At 39.6% G+C, this 13657-nt stretch overlaps 1 protein-coding gene across 1 annotated transcript in view; it reads right to left on the bottom strand.

Annotated features, from left to right (window-relative positions):
* The window catches only part of RNF13 (ring finger protein 13), a 150594-nt gene that overhangs the window by 17007 nt on the left and 119930 nt on the right, over nt 1–13657 (bottom strand). The window contains exon 9 of the mRNA XM_090051568.1: nt 7618–7711. Coding sequence (XP_089907694.1) covers nt 7618–7711 — 94 coding nt within the window. The remainder of the gene's footprint in view (nt 1–7617; nt 7712–13657) is intronic.

Genomic DNA, 13657 nt, shown 5'->3' with positions numbered 1-13657 from the left:
AGGGGATGGGGCCTGGTAGGGGTCCCCCTCATGGTCCCCCCCTCCTTCAGCATCCCCCCCTTACCAGCACAGAGTCCAGGTCCAACTCCCTGTGGTGGCAAGTGAGGACTGCCCAAATTACCAAATCTTTTCCAAATTGATTCAGAGGCCTCAGATCTATTTGGACATTTTACTGGTCTCCTGATTCAATTTGGATTTTGAGATTAGGCCACTGAATCTCCTCCAAATCAAATCAGCAACTGAAGCTTTGCACAGCCCTATTCTCAGGCTAGTGAGCACCATTATTTCACCCAAATTCTTTAGTATCCTATTTGCTTTCTGACAGATAAGCCCCAAATAGACTTTCAGTGGTACCACAGGAAAACTGGAATATGTTTCTCCCACAGAACAAATGCCATTCTTTGTTACCTTAATGGGAACAGAGAGGGTGTAACACATAGACATGAAAACAAAGTCGGTGTTGCAATCACTAGCTGTTAAGTACATCACAACTATTTTATGAATAAGCAGTCAGAAAAATAGATATGAGAAAAATATATTCTCTGATGGACAGCGCAGATTTTAGACAGATTTTTATACAAATCAGACTAGAGTGTTGACTTGAAATAATGTGAGACACCATGGGGAGCATACAAACTATAATATCAAGAACAAACTATAATATCAAGATCATCATAAACTAAAACTTTCACGCTCTGGCTCTTCTTTCTCAAAACATAGCTTTCCTCTCAGTAAATACATCTCTTTTTTTAACCAATAGTTTTTTCATTTACCATAACAGCCCTTCTCTCCCTTTGGTCCTCCTTGGTCCCATTATCCTTTATTTGCTTATCCCCTCTAATGGCAACATTATTTCAGAATTCAACACAGATCAGTTATGTCACCTGTAAGTCAACAGGCAGTACACGTTACATGATAGAGAAAAGGGATTCAAATACTGGACAAAATTTCCTTTTTTTAACAAGGATGTCCCTCAGCAATCGTGAAATCCTGGAAAATGGTTATATAATGTTCTTAAAGATTTTGGCTTGATAAGTATGGTTGTTGGGAAGAAAATGGAATGCTAACAGTGTATAGTCATAAAGATGCACAATGCTCAACCATCATCCCTTTCAACTAGCCCTGTGCCTCTGGGGCTTTTGCTGTGTTTGGGGGTCAAAGAAAGACACTTCCACATCCTTATTCCCACAGCAAAACTAGGATTTTACCAGAAAAATTAATCAGCACTATTTAAACATATTTTTGCTCTCTGCTTTAAAGCCCTTTTGACTAGGAAGTTAATTCAGACCAATCTGTTGTGCCTGCTTCTCAGGTAGCCCTGTCCCACCTCCCTAATGACACAGCACTATGGAAACAGAGGCAGTTTAATTCTACAGATGTTTTTGTGGACACTATCTCCTGCAAACACACTGCATGGTGGTTTTCTGATGAAGCTTGAAAACAGCAAATGACTAACAACATGTTAGAAACTGTTTCTTAAATACAATTTGTATGAAAACCTTACTTTAAACAACGACAGCACACACAGGGAGATTTCCCTCCCAAACACTGTTACCCTGTTTATTCTCCTGTACAACTATATTTTCAGGTAATAATAAAAATGCAAGCTACAGAAATAAAATTGCTGACACTCTACCAAGACCTTTTGATTTATTGTTTTTTCCAGTGTTGCCAGGCAGATGGGTTAATAATAAGTGATAATCCCATTGAAGGCGTATTTCAATTTTATTAATATTTAGTAAAGAGAAGAATGGCATATATAAATGACATACTTGCATAATTATGAGCCAATGAAAACAGCATATACATCAGGAATAATTTAATCCTTTTTGGTCTTTCATTGCAAAAGATTACAACTATAATTGTCATAAGACAGGAAGGAATCCACACAGCATTTCTTTAAACAAAACAATACAAAACAAAACAACCCAGAAAAAAAATCCCACAATGTGAAAGATGGTTTGATTCTCTTCTTAAATTTCAGCATGTGGACAGATAGTGCCCACTTTTATTACTCGTACTAAGCTCACCTACCTGTACATTCATACACTTTTCCTAATGCACATTAAATTTAGTACCTCCAATATGAGGTACTAAATAAATGTGCATTAGTAGGGCAAGTGCACGCTTTTTAGGTGATGATTAATGTGCAATAGCTTATTCTCCTGCACATTAATGTATTACCACTTTTTATGTGCCATTTTAACGTACAGTAGAATAGGCTACTGCACATTGAAGTATGCCTGCAAACGTGCCTGCTGAGTCCAAAATAGTTACTTACAGATGTATTTTTATTAATGACAAGCAGGTCCCTACATACCTTTAATCATCTGACCCAGAGCCCAATATTCCCCGTATGTTTCCCACGTGATACTTACACATACAATGCTTACTTTTAATTTCTTTTCAATGTAAAGACCAGCTCACATCTTTCATTTGAGTGGCTAAGGTTAGGCCAAAATCCATACAGGCATATATAAAGATGGCCTGATTTTTAGAGATACTATGCTAGCCACAATTCTGAAAACAAGGCACTTACTCAGGTACAGGACTAAGGATTTAGGGCTGTAGCAAAAATGTAAAATCTGGCTTTGCTTTTTATTTTTGATTTATCTACATATGCCTTTCTATTCCAGAAAGAATCAGTCACATCTTTTATAATGTTCTGTTTTTTCTAAGATTATTTTGTTTTTTATTTCCCCACTTGAATGAGTACAGTAGTACTTCTCTGCTGTGCAAGATTGGAAATCTATTCATTTTTGTATATATGGCACATCCTTGCTAGCTAAAGTCAAATACATCTGAAAATACTTCTATAATACAGAATGCCCCAATTCCCATAAATTCTAGCCTATAATTTTAAGAACTGTTTTTATTCTTTGAGCTCATGTTGATCAAACTGCACGGTAGATAATTTTGTCCTGTATTTGCTACTTTTATTTTTGCTAAAAAGATAAAGATATAAAGTTCTGTTAACTTCTGAAGGACTAACCTTTTTCCTTTTAAAAAATATTATACCTATAGGATAACAACCCAGGACAAAATGTATTTAGTGTTTCTACTATTTGGGGTAGCACTAGATTCTGCAACCAATGGGTGTTTATACATGTGCTCTGGGAGTTGAACAAGCTTTAGTTAAAGTGTCCCCACCACTATTTTTCAGCACGGAAACGCTGATACATGTGACGCGGGACTCTGTTGGAGTGCAATATTACCACACTCCAGCAGAATCGATTAATCGAGTCTGCTCCGATGTACTGTAACAACAGCATGTCTAGAGCAGTCTCAATGCACATGTATGGGTGCCCGATACCTTTAAATTTTGGGGGATTATTCAGAAGATAGATGTTGACTGGTGTGCACAGAAATCACCCTATACATGACTGCCACTCCAGTTGCTATCTCTTTCTATGTAGTGGGTAAATGTAGCTTTACTGAGACAGGCTGCACTGCACTTCTTTACTGTGTTTGTCTATCTTCAATATTCATACAGCAAGGATTTGATCCAAAGCCCACCCTAGCAAGTGGAAGAATTTCTATTAATTTCAGCAGGCTTTGGATTAGGTCCCATCTCAAAATGAAAAAAAAACCTGGGCAATATTTTCTGTTTTATATTAACAGTTCTTTAGAGCTGGTAGACTGTCTCCACTTCCACAGGGAAATTGTTGCTACATACTCCTTTGCTGGTCATCCTAATTGATCAACTGTAGAAATGCACTTCATGCCAATAAAAAACTCTGGGTCTGATTATTGTTTTAAACCAGTTTTACAGAATGTGAGACCATTTATTAGGCAGTTAGTCCTGATATACACTGGTGAAAGGAAGAGGAAATACATTAGCCAGAATAGTCAAGAACCTGCAGGTAAAGATTAGGCAAGAGACTTCATTTAGCTACGTCTTTAATTCCTGTTTTGTTCAAGTCAGACTAACTACTTATTTGGCTGCAATGATTACATTAGCTTGCATTCTTAAAACCTTAAGAAGACTGTATTAGCTGAATCAGCATTCCCAATCTCGAGAGGCTGCTCTTCAGTTATGCATCCAAAGGAAAAACTTACTGCATGGATTACACAACACTAAAAAGGCTAATGCTTCAGATATTCATGTTCATAGACTTGCCTTAGTGCCTTGGGGAAACCCTATCTTCCAACAAAGAATATAAATCAGGGGTGGGCAAAACGTGGCCCGGGGGCTGGATGTGGCCCGCCAGGCCATCCTATCTGGGCCACAGGGCCCCTAAAACATTTAGAAAATTAATATTTATCTGTCCCTGGCTGCCTATCATGCGGCCCTCAATGGCTTGCCAAAACTCAGTAAGTAGCCCTCTGCCCAAAATAATTGCCCACCCTGATATAAATCAGTACATTTGACTGTATTGCCAAAGCTGATATACAGCGAATACTGGGTCTAGTTTGTTCCAGGTAGATTTTTTTAAGTGAATTTAACCACCTGTCTGTGCATTCATATACCTATATGGTCACTTTGTTTAAAAGAGCCCTGAAAAATAGTAAGGCTGAAATTGTCTTTGACCCATTTTTCAGATTTTAAGGGGTTTCTGTTTGTTGGCAACTTACTCGAAGAAGTTGCTGCTTGCTACTATCAAATTGTAAAGTCAAGAAAGGGATTTGATAGAATGTTATTGATGCATGGAAACTCCTGAAATTTTAGCACCAACTCAGCTAAACTACTGCTTTTTCCTTAACACACTAGTCACTCTAAGGCTTACTTGAATACTACTTCCTAACTACTCTGGCCTTGCCTACACCCCATAGTTGTGGCAGCAAAACAATGCATTCACGCTTAGAGCTCCTTTGTGGTAGCAGAATCTATTCTTTCTGTCAGCAGAGAAATAACAGCTTTGTGAGCAAGGGCTTCTGCCACCAGCCAGCAGCCAATACAAGGTCTGGGTAGATGCATCAAACCTTCTGCCAGTGCCCACAGCAATGGTGTCTAATGGTGCACTGAGCAACCTGCTAACACTATCACTATTGTGATGCCAGAATGAGCTGTGCAGAGCTGTTAGAAGTTGCTTATGCGGTCTGGTGGGCTGTTATCTGTCTGTGCAAATACTGTGTAGAGAACCCTTCAAAGTGGTTTACTGATCTCAAATTTGACCTTCACTGTTTCTTCTTTCTTTGACCTCTTAGCATCTGCATAAACTGGGGGTAGCTACAGAATGAAGGAAAAGTATGTTGAATAGATAGCTGGAGTGGAGGATGCTCAGACAACATGTGGCTTTCAAAGAAGAATGGAGTCTTTTAGATCCTAGACTGGAGACTCTGGATCACAAAGCACACCCATTGATCAGAAAGCTGGGGGTTGATGGTCCCAGTCTGGGGAGTATGGGGTCGAAGGGCTTGGGAATACAAGGAAAATAAGAGGACGGGGGACTTAAACTATGGACACAGTTGTGTCTGGAGACAGAGAAGCATCAGGAATGGGAATGATCTGAAGAGATAAGGAGGAAATGAGGATGTCTCATACATGTCTGGTGTCAGGGTGTAACTCCTTGTAGCTTACCTATTTGTTACAATACAACCCAGCTTTCTGTACTCAATGTCTTCTGCCCCAGTGTGAGCCATCCAGCTACACAGCTATCTATATCCACCAAGTAGATTCTGAATTGCTGATAATCAGGGATCCTGGTTTTCTCCGATTTAAAAAAATCCCCAATTTTCAGTTTAAAAAAAAAGGAACCCCAAATCCACATTTTTCCATGATTTAAATGAAACACCATGAATAGATATAGTGATGTTTCATTTTAATCACAGAAAAATGTGGATTTGGGGTTACTTATTTTTAACTGAAATTTTTTTTGGGGGGGGGGAGGTTTATATCAGAGAAAATCAGAATCCCTGCTGATGTTACCCATAATGTAATATTAGAATTAACTGTCTATGAACAGAGTTCCATTTCGTTTAATACACTAATTGATGTCAACTGCAAAGTACCCACTTCATTATTTCAACAAAGAGTACTTGGTCAAATATTTATGACTTGTCCAGCCGTTTGTATATTTAAGATAAAACCTGGAAGAAAAATATTAAGTATAAGTTGCTTGGCAATCAAATACAATAGGCTTTAGTGCAATGAAACAATATGAAGTTCAATGTTCACAAGTCACCAAGAAAAGAGAAATCAAATCAGCTCTATAACTTTTCTTCAATAACTAAAGTGCTGGCTCTTTCCTGAGGGTCAGCTGAAAAAAATTCAGAATGACTGAGCTGCCTAGTCAGGGCTACACTGTGCCTCTGTATTATGTGGTCTACCACCTCACTGTGAAATTACCCTGAACCCTTTTTGACTATGGCTACATGTACAGGAGGGAAAGCAAGGGCTGCATGCTTAATACTGCCTTCCCCACAAGTAAGTACAGAGTGGCCCCAGATCTATATGCCAGCTAGCAGTACAAACCGTATGCTACACCCCAAAATGGATGTAAATTATTCCCCTGCTGCCTCAGTGCAAGGAGGGAGTATGGAGAGGTGTTACACCTTTCTGAAAAACAACTCCTTTCTCATGCTTCTTCTGGGATAATGTCATTAGACAGCACCCCGTCCTTAAGTCTTAGACTAAGGGCTCAATCTACCCTAAAGCTCATATCTGACTTACCCACTTCTTAGAAAGAAGAAAAGCAATACGCAGCATTCACATATAAGGAGCAATGAAACAACAGCATTCACTGAAAAGTTAATATTAAAAAAGGTGAATGGTAAGGCTCAGATTCCTGTGGGCTATTTCTATACCTATAGTTTGATCTCAGACTGGTATAAATCTGGCACTATATCTTCACTAGTGTAACTACGAGGAAAATCTGATATGGCCCTATTGTTTGGTCAACTGGAAATCAAAAGGACAGTGGAGGTGGTTCAAGTACATTGAACACCTTCAAGAGTAAATTGGATGCTTATCTTGCTGGGATCCTATGACCCCAGCTGACTTCCTGCCCTTTGGGCAGGGGGCTGGACTCGATCTCCCGAGGTCCCTTCCAGCCCTAATGTCTATGAAATCTATGAAATGTGACTTATTCCATATAACAATATTTTCAAATTAGATCGGGAGTGGAAAGAAAGAAAGAACACCACCACCATGAAAACTAGGCAGGTCATATTCACAAAGTAGTTGCTTCTGGAGTCTTGCCAAAATGTTTGGTAAGATATGTGCCACACATGCTTACCTGTTTTCAGACACTTGATAAAATAACATAAAAATCAGTGTCCAAATGATTCACTGTGGTGACTGTTAATATAATGGGAAAAAGCAGGAGGGACCAGGGCAAGGAAGTTAACCTACATGAAATATGGAAAAAGATCCTACATTCTGAACTAACCTTATCAAATATAAAACATTAGCTAACTTCTAAACTACAACAGTTCACACGGAGTCTGCTCATGCTCCCACTGAAGCATGTATTGAACTTCGCTTTAGCTCCAATGGGAGCCAAATCAGAACCAAGTTGCTTATTTTATTACCATTTGATTTCATTCCAACTCTGATACCCAGCTTAAGTATTCTTATAATAATTTTCAAAGCTATGGGAAAATTAATGGATATTAGTATTTATTTAAGCCCAATTAAGTTGGATTGTTTACAGAAAACAAGAAAGATCCACTTGCCTTTCTTAAATTTATGTACGGGAAGTTTCTTAAGTTGATCTTTTCGAAGCCGGTTCCTTCTTGCTCTGTGCCTGTCTTGCACAAATTTCGTGATCTGTAAGAAATCAGACGGGGAAAACAAGAAAATGTAAATAGTACATCAAAAGAGCAAAAGAACAATGAAATAGCCAACTTTGTTTATAAGTCTCAATTTTAAATTTGCTTAAGGTTAAATATCCCCAGGACTGGAAGAGAATACAGCCAGGATTGCCCCTGGCTGGACAAAAAGGTCAATCCCAGGCTTTAAGTTCGTATAGCAATGAAACAGATTAATTTTGCAACACACCATGTCTAGATAACCCTGCCAAGCTAAAAGTATACATTTAGACAAGACCAGAGTTTTATTAGGAAACAATGGCAAAGTCTTTCCCAATTATCATATAGCCACACTGCTGCAAGCCCTTACAGAGATCAATGAACCTGAAGGTAATGTGAAAAAGAGTTGATTATTACTTGCTGGGCCCAACCATAATTTCACTTCCACTGGTTTTACATCTGTTTTTCTAACACCAGATTCTCATCTTGCTGCTTTTGACCATAGTGAAAAGTAGCAGTATACCTAAGCATAAGCAAATGGAACATTAGTCCCAGGTGCCACTTTAGAGACAGTGCCAGAATGACAGTTACCCGAGGAGCCCGTGCTGAGGCAGCAGCAACCCACAGTGGCCCTATGCAAGGAAGTGAGTGCTTGGTCCCTGCCCTCTTACTCTAGCTCCATCTCCTAGGTCTCTGGCACTCAGCACCCCAATCTCTTTATCCTCCCTGTCCAGGGCATCAAAATTCCTAGCCATGCCTCTTATGAATAGTTCCTTCTCATTTTTCCTTACAGAACTTCAGATCTTTCTACGTTGTTTCTAAGCCGCTCTCTTTGTATCTTGAGGTTATTTCCATGGCCAAAATGAGAAAGGAAATGAAGATACAGCTTTACCTACAGCAGAGACTTTGAACAATACACCTTGGAAAATGGCAAGGCTCACCTTTTTGATAAAGGTAATACTAGACAGACAACGCAGCAGAAACCATACAGAGGAGCTGTGCAATTAGCTAGCTCCAGTTCAGCTGAGATTTTTGATGAAAGTTCAACCTCTGAATGACAAAAAATAACTTGTCTTTTAGCCCCATGGCCATGTACTTATAACATATTTAGAACATGCTGCAGTATGGAGACTGGATATCCAGACGCTTTTCTCCCAGTTGTGGGAAAAATTATCAAGAGAAACTCTGACCTTACATGTGGACCCAAGTCTCTAATTTACTACCTAGTATTATTTAATACCAGGAGTGCATGGAAAGAAATTGGTCATGCAGCATAAAAGGAAGGAGGACCAAGCCAAACAAACCTTTTGGAAAAAAATGCCTGGATCCTACCTTGGTTCTGTCCACTGTCTGCACAAAAGTCCTGATTAGACATCTGAGTAAATGCCTATTCCTGACCCCAGATGAAGGGAACTGGACATAGATCTAATGGTAGAAATATATCTACCATATCAACTCATATGTCAGACATATTTGTAGCTAGACACTGTACTGAATGTCTTCCTGAAAATGTACCTCCAAAATAGTATGAAAGAAGATAGGTTAATTGAGAAATCCTGTCCCTGGAGATAAATGCGTTTAAATAATGTGCAAAACCTCTATCACTGTCCTGGCTTGTTCAGGTTATATTGTTTTCAACAACTGGCCTGAAGGGAGCAATGAATTGTGGCTGTGCTCTGTGAGGTCAGGTTAGCAGTTATTTTTTTCTCTTTGCTTTTGGAATATAGAGATGAAGGAAATACAATTGGGAACTGCAATTCTAAGGAGATATATCCTTGTCAGTTCAACTTTAGATGGTCTACACTGACGTAATAAATTCATACTATGCAAGGATTACTTTCTGCCTTGGGGACAGTTTTAGGATTTCTATTTCCTTATTAATGAAATAAAGTATAAAATAAATTAAATAAAGCATTAGTGCTCAACTTTTTGGTCTCATAGGCCAGACAAGTGATGCCAAATTGAGCCCTGGGCACCGGGATTGGGCTCTGGAGCCTGACCCCATAAACTTTAATTGAACCCCTGGCAGCCTGGCACCACCCCATTCCAGCCCTCCCCCCACTCCCCACCCTGGATTGGGCCCTGGGGCCTGACACCATCCCTACCTGGCCCTGCATATTGAGTTTGGTTGCCCAATCTAGAGTGCAAGGTCTGAGGTTCCCCATGGGTTTGGAAATTTGGGTGCAGGGGAGCAGTGCTATCCCTCCTCCACTCCCAAATTTCAAGACCCATAGAGAGCACTGTAGGCTGGAAAGTGAGACACCACAGGCCAGGGGTTGAACACCTCTGAAATAAAGTAACTGGTAACTGCTACGTTTCATCATGCACAGGCAGACTGGTGCAATGTAAATCCCAAACTAATCTGTTTAAATTTTAAAATTATGGACCTAAAGATTAACCCAAAAAGGGTATAAAAACAGTTGATTTACAAGGCTTGGAAGTTAGAATGGTTCTGACATTCCTTTAAAATGTTATTGCCTCACATGCCTACCTTTGGTATAAGCCAAAATTAGCTCCTAGTGAAAATGCTTCCTAATTAAAACAAAACTGACCTGAAATGTCCTTAGACAACTCTATGTTAAGTGGGTATATGGTAAATCCTGTTTTTCATACTACCTGCACTAGGTACCCACTTCACCTTTGTAAAAGTATATCAATATCTTGAATACAATTTTAGTACAATTCTGTTTGATCCTTCACAAAAATAGGGGCTTGGGATTCTTCAGCACACAATATAGCTCAGCATATCTCTGTGAGCATTCCGCTGTTTCCTGCAGCTCACCTTAAAAACTTGTATCCCTACCTTATACAGTCCCACATGAAAATATCCACAAGCAGCATGTCATGACATTTTAACGGACCCTTATCAGATTTCATGGTTAGCAAAGTGATTAATAGAAGGGATGGTCTATACCACTCAGAGCCACTATTTCCCTAAGTAGCTTACACTTAGTTCACATTTATAAAGTTAAATCCACAGAAATTTACAAACCTAGAATTTCCCCCAACTTACTTCCAATACACAAGCAAATAAACCTGAGGCTGAAGTCTCAGTGTTACATCTACCTCTTCATTTGACTAGCTTGCCCCCGACAATTAGTCTTACTTTGCAATTATTTATCCTTCTGAGCTTGTACAGATAGTTAACTTTTTAAACCTGTAAGTGGAGAACAGAGCTTTCATGGAACTGAGTTGAACTCCACCATGCTGCTCTCCCACACAACTGTCCGAAACCTGTGCTAATTTTGACCAGTGCCATTTTTCTATGCTGGTGTAATACCTTAAAAATGTGTTAAGGCATACCTAAATGGAGGAAACTGTCCAACTTTTCTGCACAACCTCTGCTTAGAGATTCAACTGACATCCCAAAAACTTTCAAATGAGCATGTAATTCCTACAACATGCTTAATATAGTTTACAATAAAGGATACTGTCATTTTCAGTCAGAATAACAGCTGCAATTCTAAGGAGGGGTGGACTTCTGAAGGGATCAGCCTACACTTTTGTCAGATCAGTCTTATTCCTTGCTGAACTTATCTATATAACTCAGCCCATCAAAGTTCATTTCCAGCCCAAAAGATAAACCCTGAAGTCCAAATGAAATTTATGAAGGTGCCCTAACACCCAAGATGGAGGGTGAGTTGTGAAACTGGTAGCAAAATGCTAAAAGAAGATGTGAAGAAGGACTTAGAAGGAAGCCTCTTTAATCAAAAGGCATCATTGTGGAAAACACAGTGAAATTTCAAACTTCCAATTTGGCAGACAAGGTTCAGTTCTAGTCCTCAAAGGAAATTTACAAGACACCTTTCATAGACAAGCCTATGAACTTCACTTCATACATCTACTGGATACAAAAATTATGGGCTAAATATAGACATTCGATTTATGGCACATTATAACCTGCCTGCCATCCAATAACCCCACATAACCTGTCTGCATTTTACCAGCTACACTTTATCACCTTCTCCCTTTTCCCTCCCCCACACTCCCAACTACCTTTTCACACCTATAGTCTCCCATTAACTTTGAACCTTACTGCCATGCATATGTATATTCACAGACCTGAATTTTGCAATTTGGCTTCTATTCTACCCAGTAAAGCACGCAAACACCAACAGACTTTCCCTATGCCTGAAGAAGGGTGTTTGTGCCTGAAAGCTTGCAAAGAACAATTTTTCCAACTATTTAGTTGGTCTAATAAAAGATATCACATCTACCCAAAGAACCTTGTCTGCCTATGTCCTTAGACCAACATGGCTACAAAATGATCCTAAAACTTCCAATTTCGTTTTTCTAAAGTACTCATTATTTTATATACTTTTCCCACATGCCCTCCTCCTTCCCTCCTTTGTAAGATACCACATGCCATTTTTTTCAAGTTGTCTTTAGGAAAGAGACTTTCCATGTCATGTAAATATTCTTGTTTCCTTTCTGAAACCTCTCTCTAATTCAACAATTAGAGTTGTTTCTGAGATGGGATGACCACCATTACACCTAGTGTTCTAGATCAGGATTGTCCAGGTGGCCCGTGGGCAACACCTGACTCACGAGGAGTTAATGTATATCCTGCAGGCTCTCCCCCCCTAAGTGCTGCTTCCCTCATTGCTCATGCTGCTGCAGCAGTGGCCATGGTCTCTAAGGCAGGACAGCATAGTAGGAAGGGACTCAATAAGCTTGCTGCCCACATGGCAGCAAGGGGGGCTTGTGCTGTCCATAAGGCAGTGCAGGTGGGGCTCATGCCGCTCACAACCATAGAAGTGAATGAGGTGGGGCTCACACAAGTGACAGTGGCAGAAAAGGGTCTCATGCTGCTCCTATAATGGTGGCAGGGGACTTACGCTGCTTGCACACCAGGGATTTCAGCATGTATTGTGCACAGCTTATGTGGAATATGGCCGGAGGCCATATGTATGTATGTATCTGTATGGTGCAGTATACAGTCCCTAGCCATTCTCAAGTTGGATAGTCCTACTCTAGATGAAATATAACTCTAGTACCATCAATTTACATAGGAGCTTTGTAATACTTTACATCGTATTCTCCATATTTTCCTTAGACATCTAACTATCTTGTTTATTTTTTGACTGCAGCTACAAACCAAACAGATAAACAAACATGCCCAAGCTGAAGCACTGAAGGTTTAAGAGAAGCATCTCTAACTAGGATCTTCTCCATTGGGGCTCAAAACTTTGGTATTTACTCATCGCCTGGCCAGTAGCAGCCTGAATCTGATCTTCAAAACATCTACAAAGCCTCCCAATTTACCTAATATGGCAGGAGAGGCAAAGTACAGCACTGATGAGGTACCATGTTATCCCAGGTTTTCTTTAAGGACAGGAAAAATGGCTGGGTTTCTCTTGATGTCTGTATAATTCTAATTGTGCTAAAGGGGCCAGAACAGACATTTTTAAAAATGCTGATTATAGATGAGAAAAAATAAACTGTGCAGAATACTGTACTGGAAGAAAGATGAATAGCCAAAGACTTGTATCACAAGGGAATAACTAAAAAGTGAGTTTCACACATGAATACCTTGCCCAGCTAAGAACTGAATTGGAAAGTTCAAATTCAAAGCATAAATAGCCTCCAGCATAGTTCTTTGTGAAGAACAGCAATGTGCGAGATGGAACTTTTCATGGGCTCTCAGCAGCTCCTTATTATAATTCTGCAATCAAAGCGATGGGAATTTTGAGGTGATTTCCTGCTTCTGATGGAATTTTCCCTTTCCCAGTAAATTGTTAAATAATCTCTGCAACAGATGGTTTATCCCAGGGGTTCAGGAGTACATTTCTGAACAGAAATTCTTTAGCTTTTCCAATGCAGTTTACAACAGATGACAGGTATCTTCCAAATGTTCATGGAAGAGACTCCTCCTATAAGGTCTTTACCCCAAGTACAAGGTTGAATGCAGTGCTAGACTACTACAAACTCAGTACAGTTTTCAGGAACGAAAAGTAAATGTTTT

The sequence above is a fragment of the Crocodylus siamensis genome, chromosome 6 (assembly GCF_052110815.1).
Source record: "Crocodylus siamensis isolate JL-2025a chromosome 6, ASM5211081v1, whole genome shotgun sequence".
Lineage (NCBI taxonomy): Eukaryota > Metazoa > Chordata > Crocodylia > Crocodylidae > Crocodylus > Crocodylus siamensis.
The sequence above is the reverse complement of the archived record's forward strand: the minus strand, read 5'-3'. Positions and strand labels throughout refer to the sequence as shown.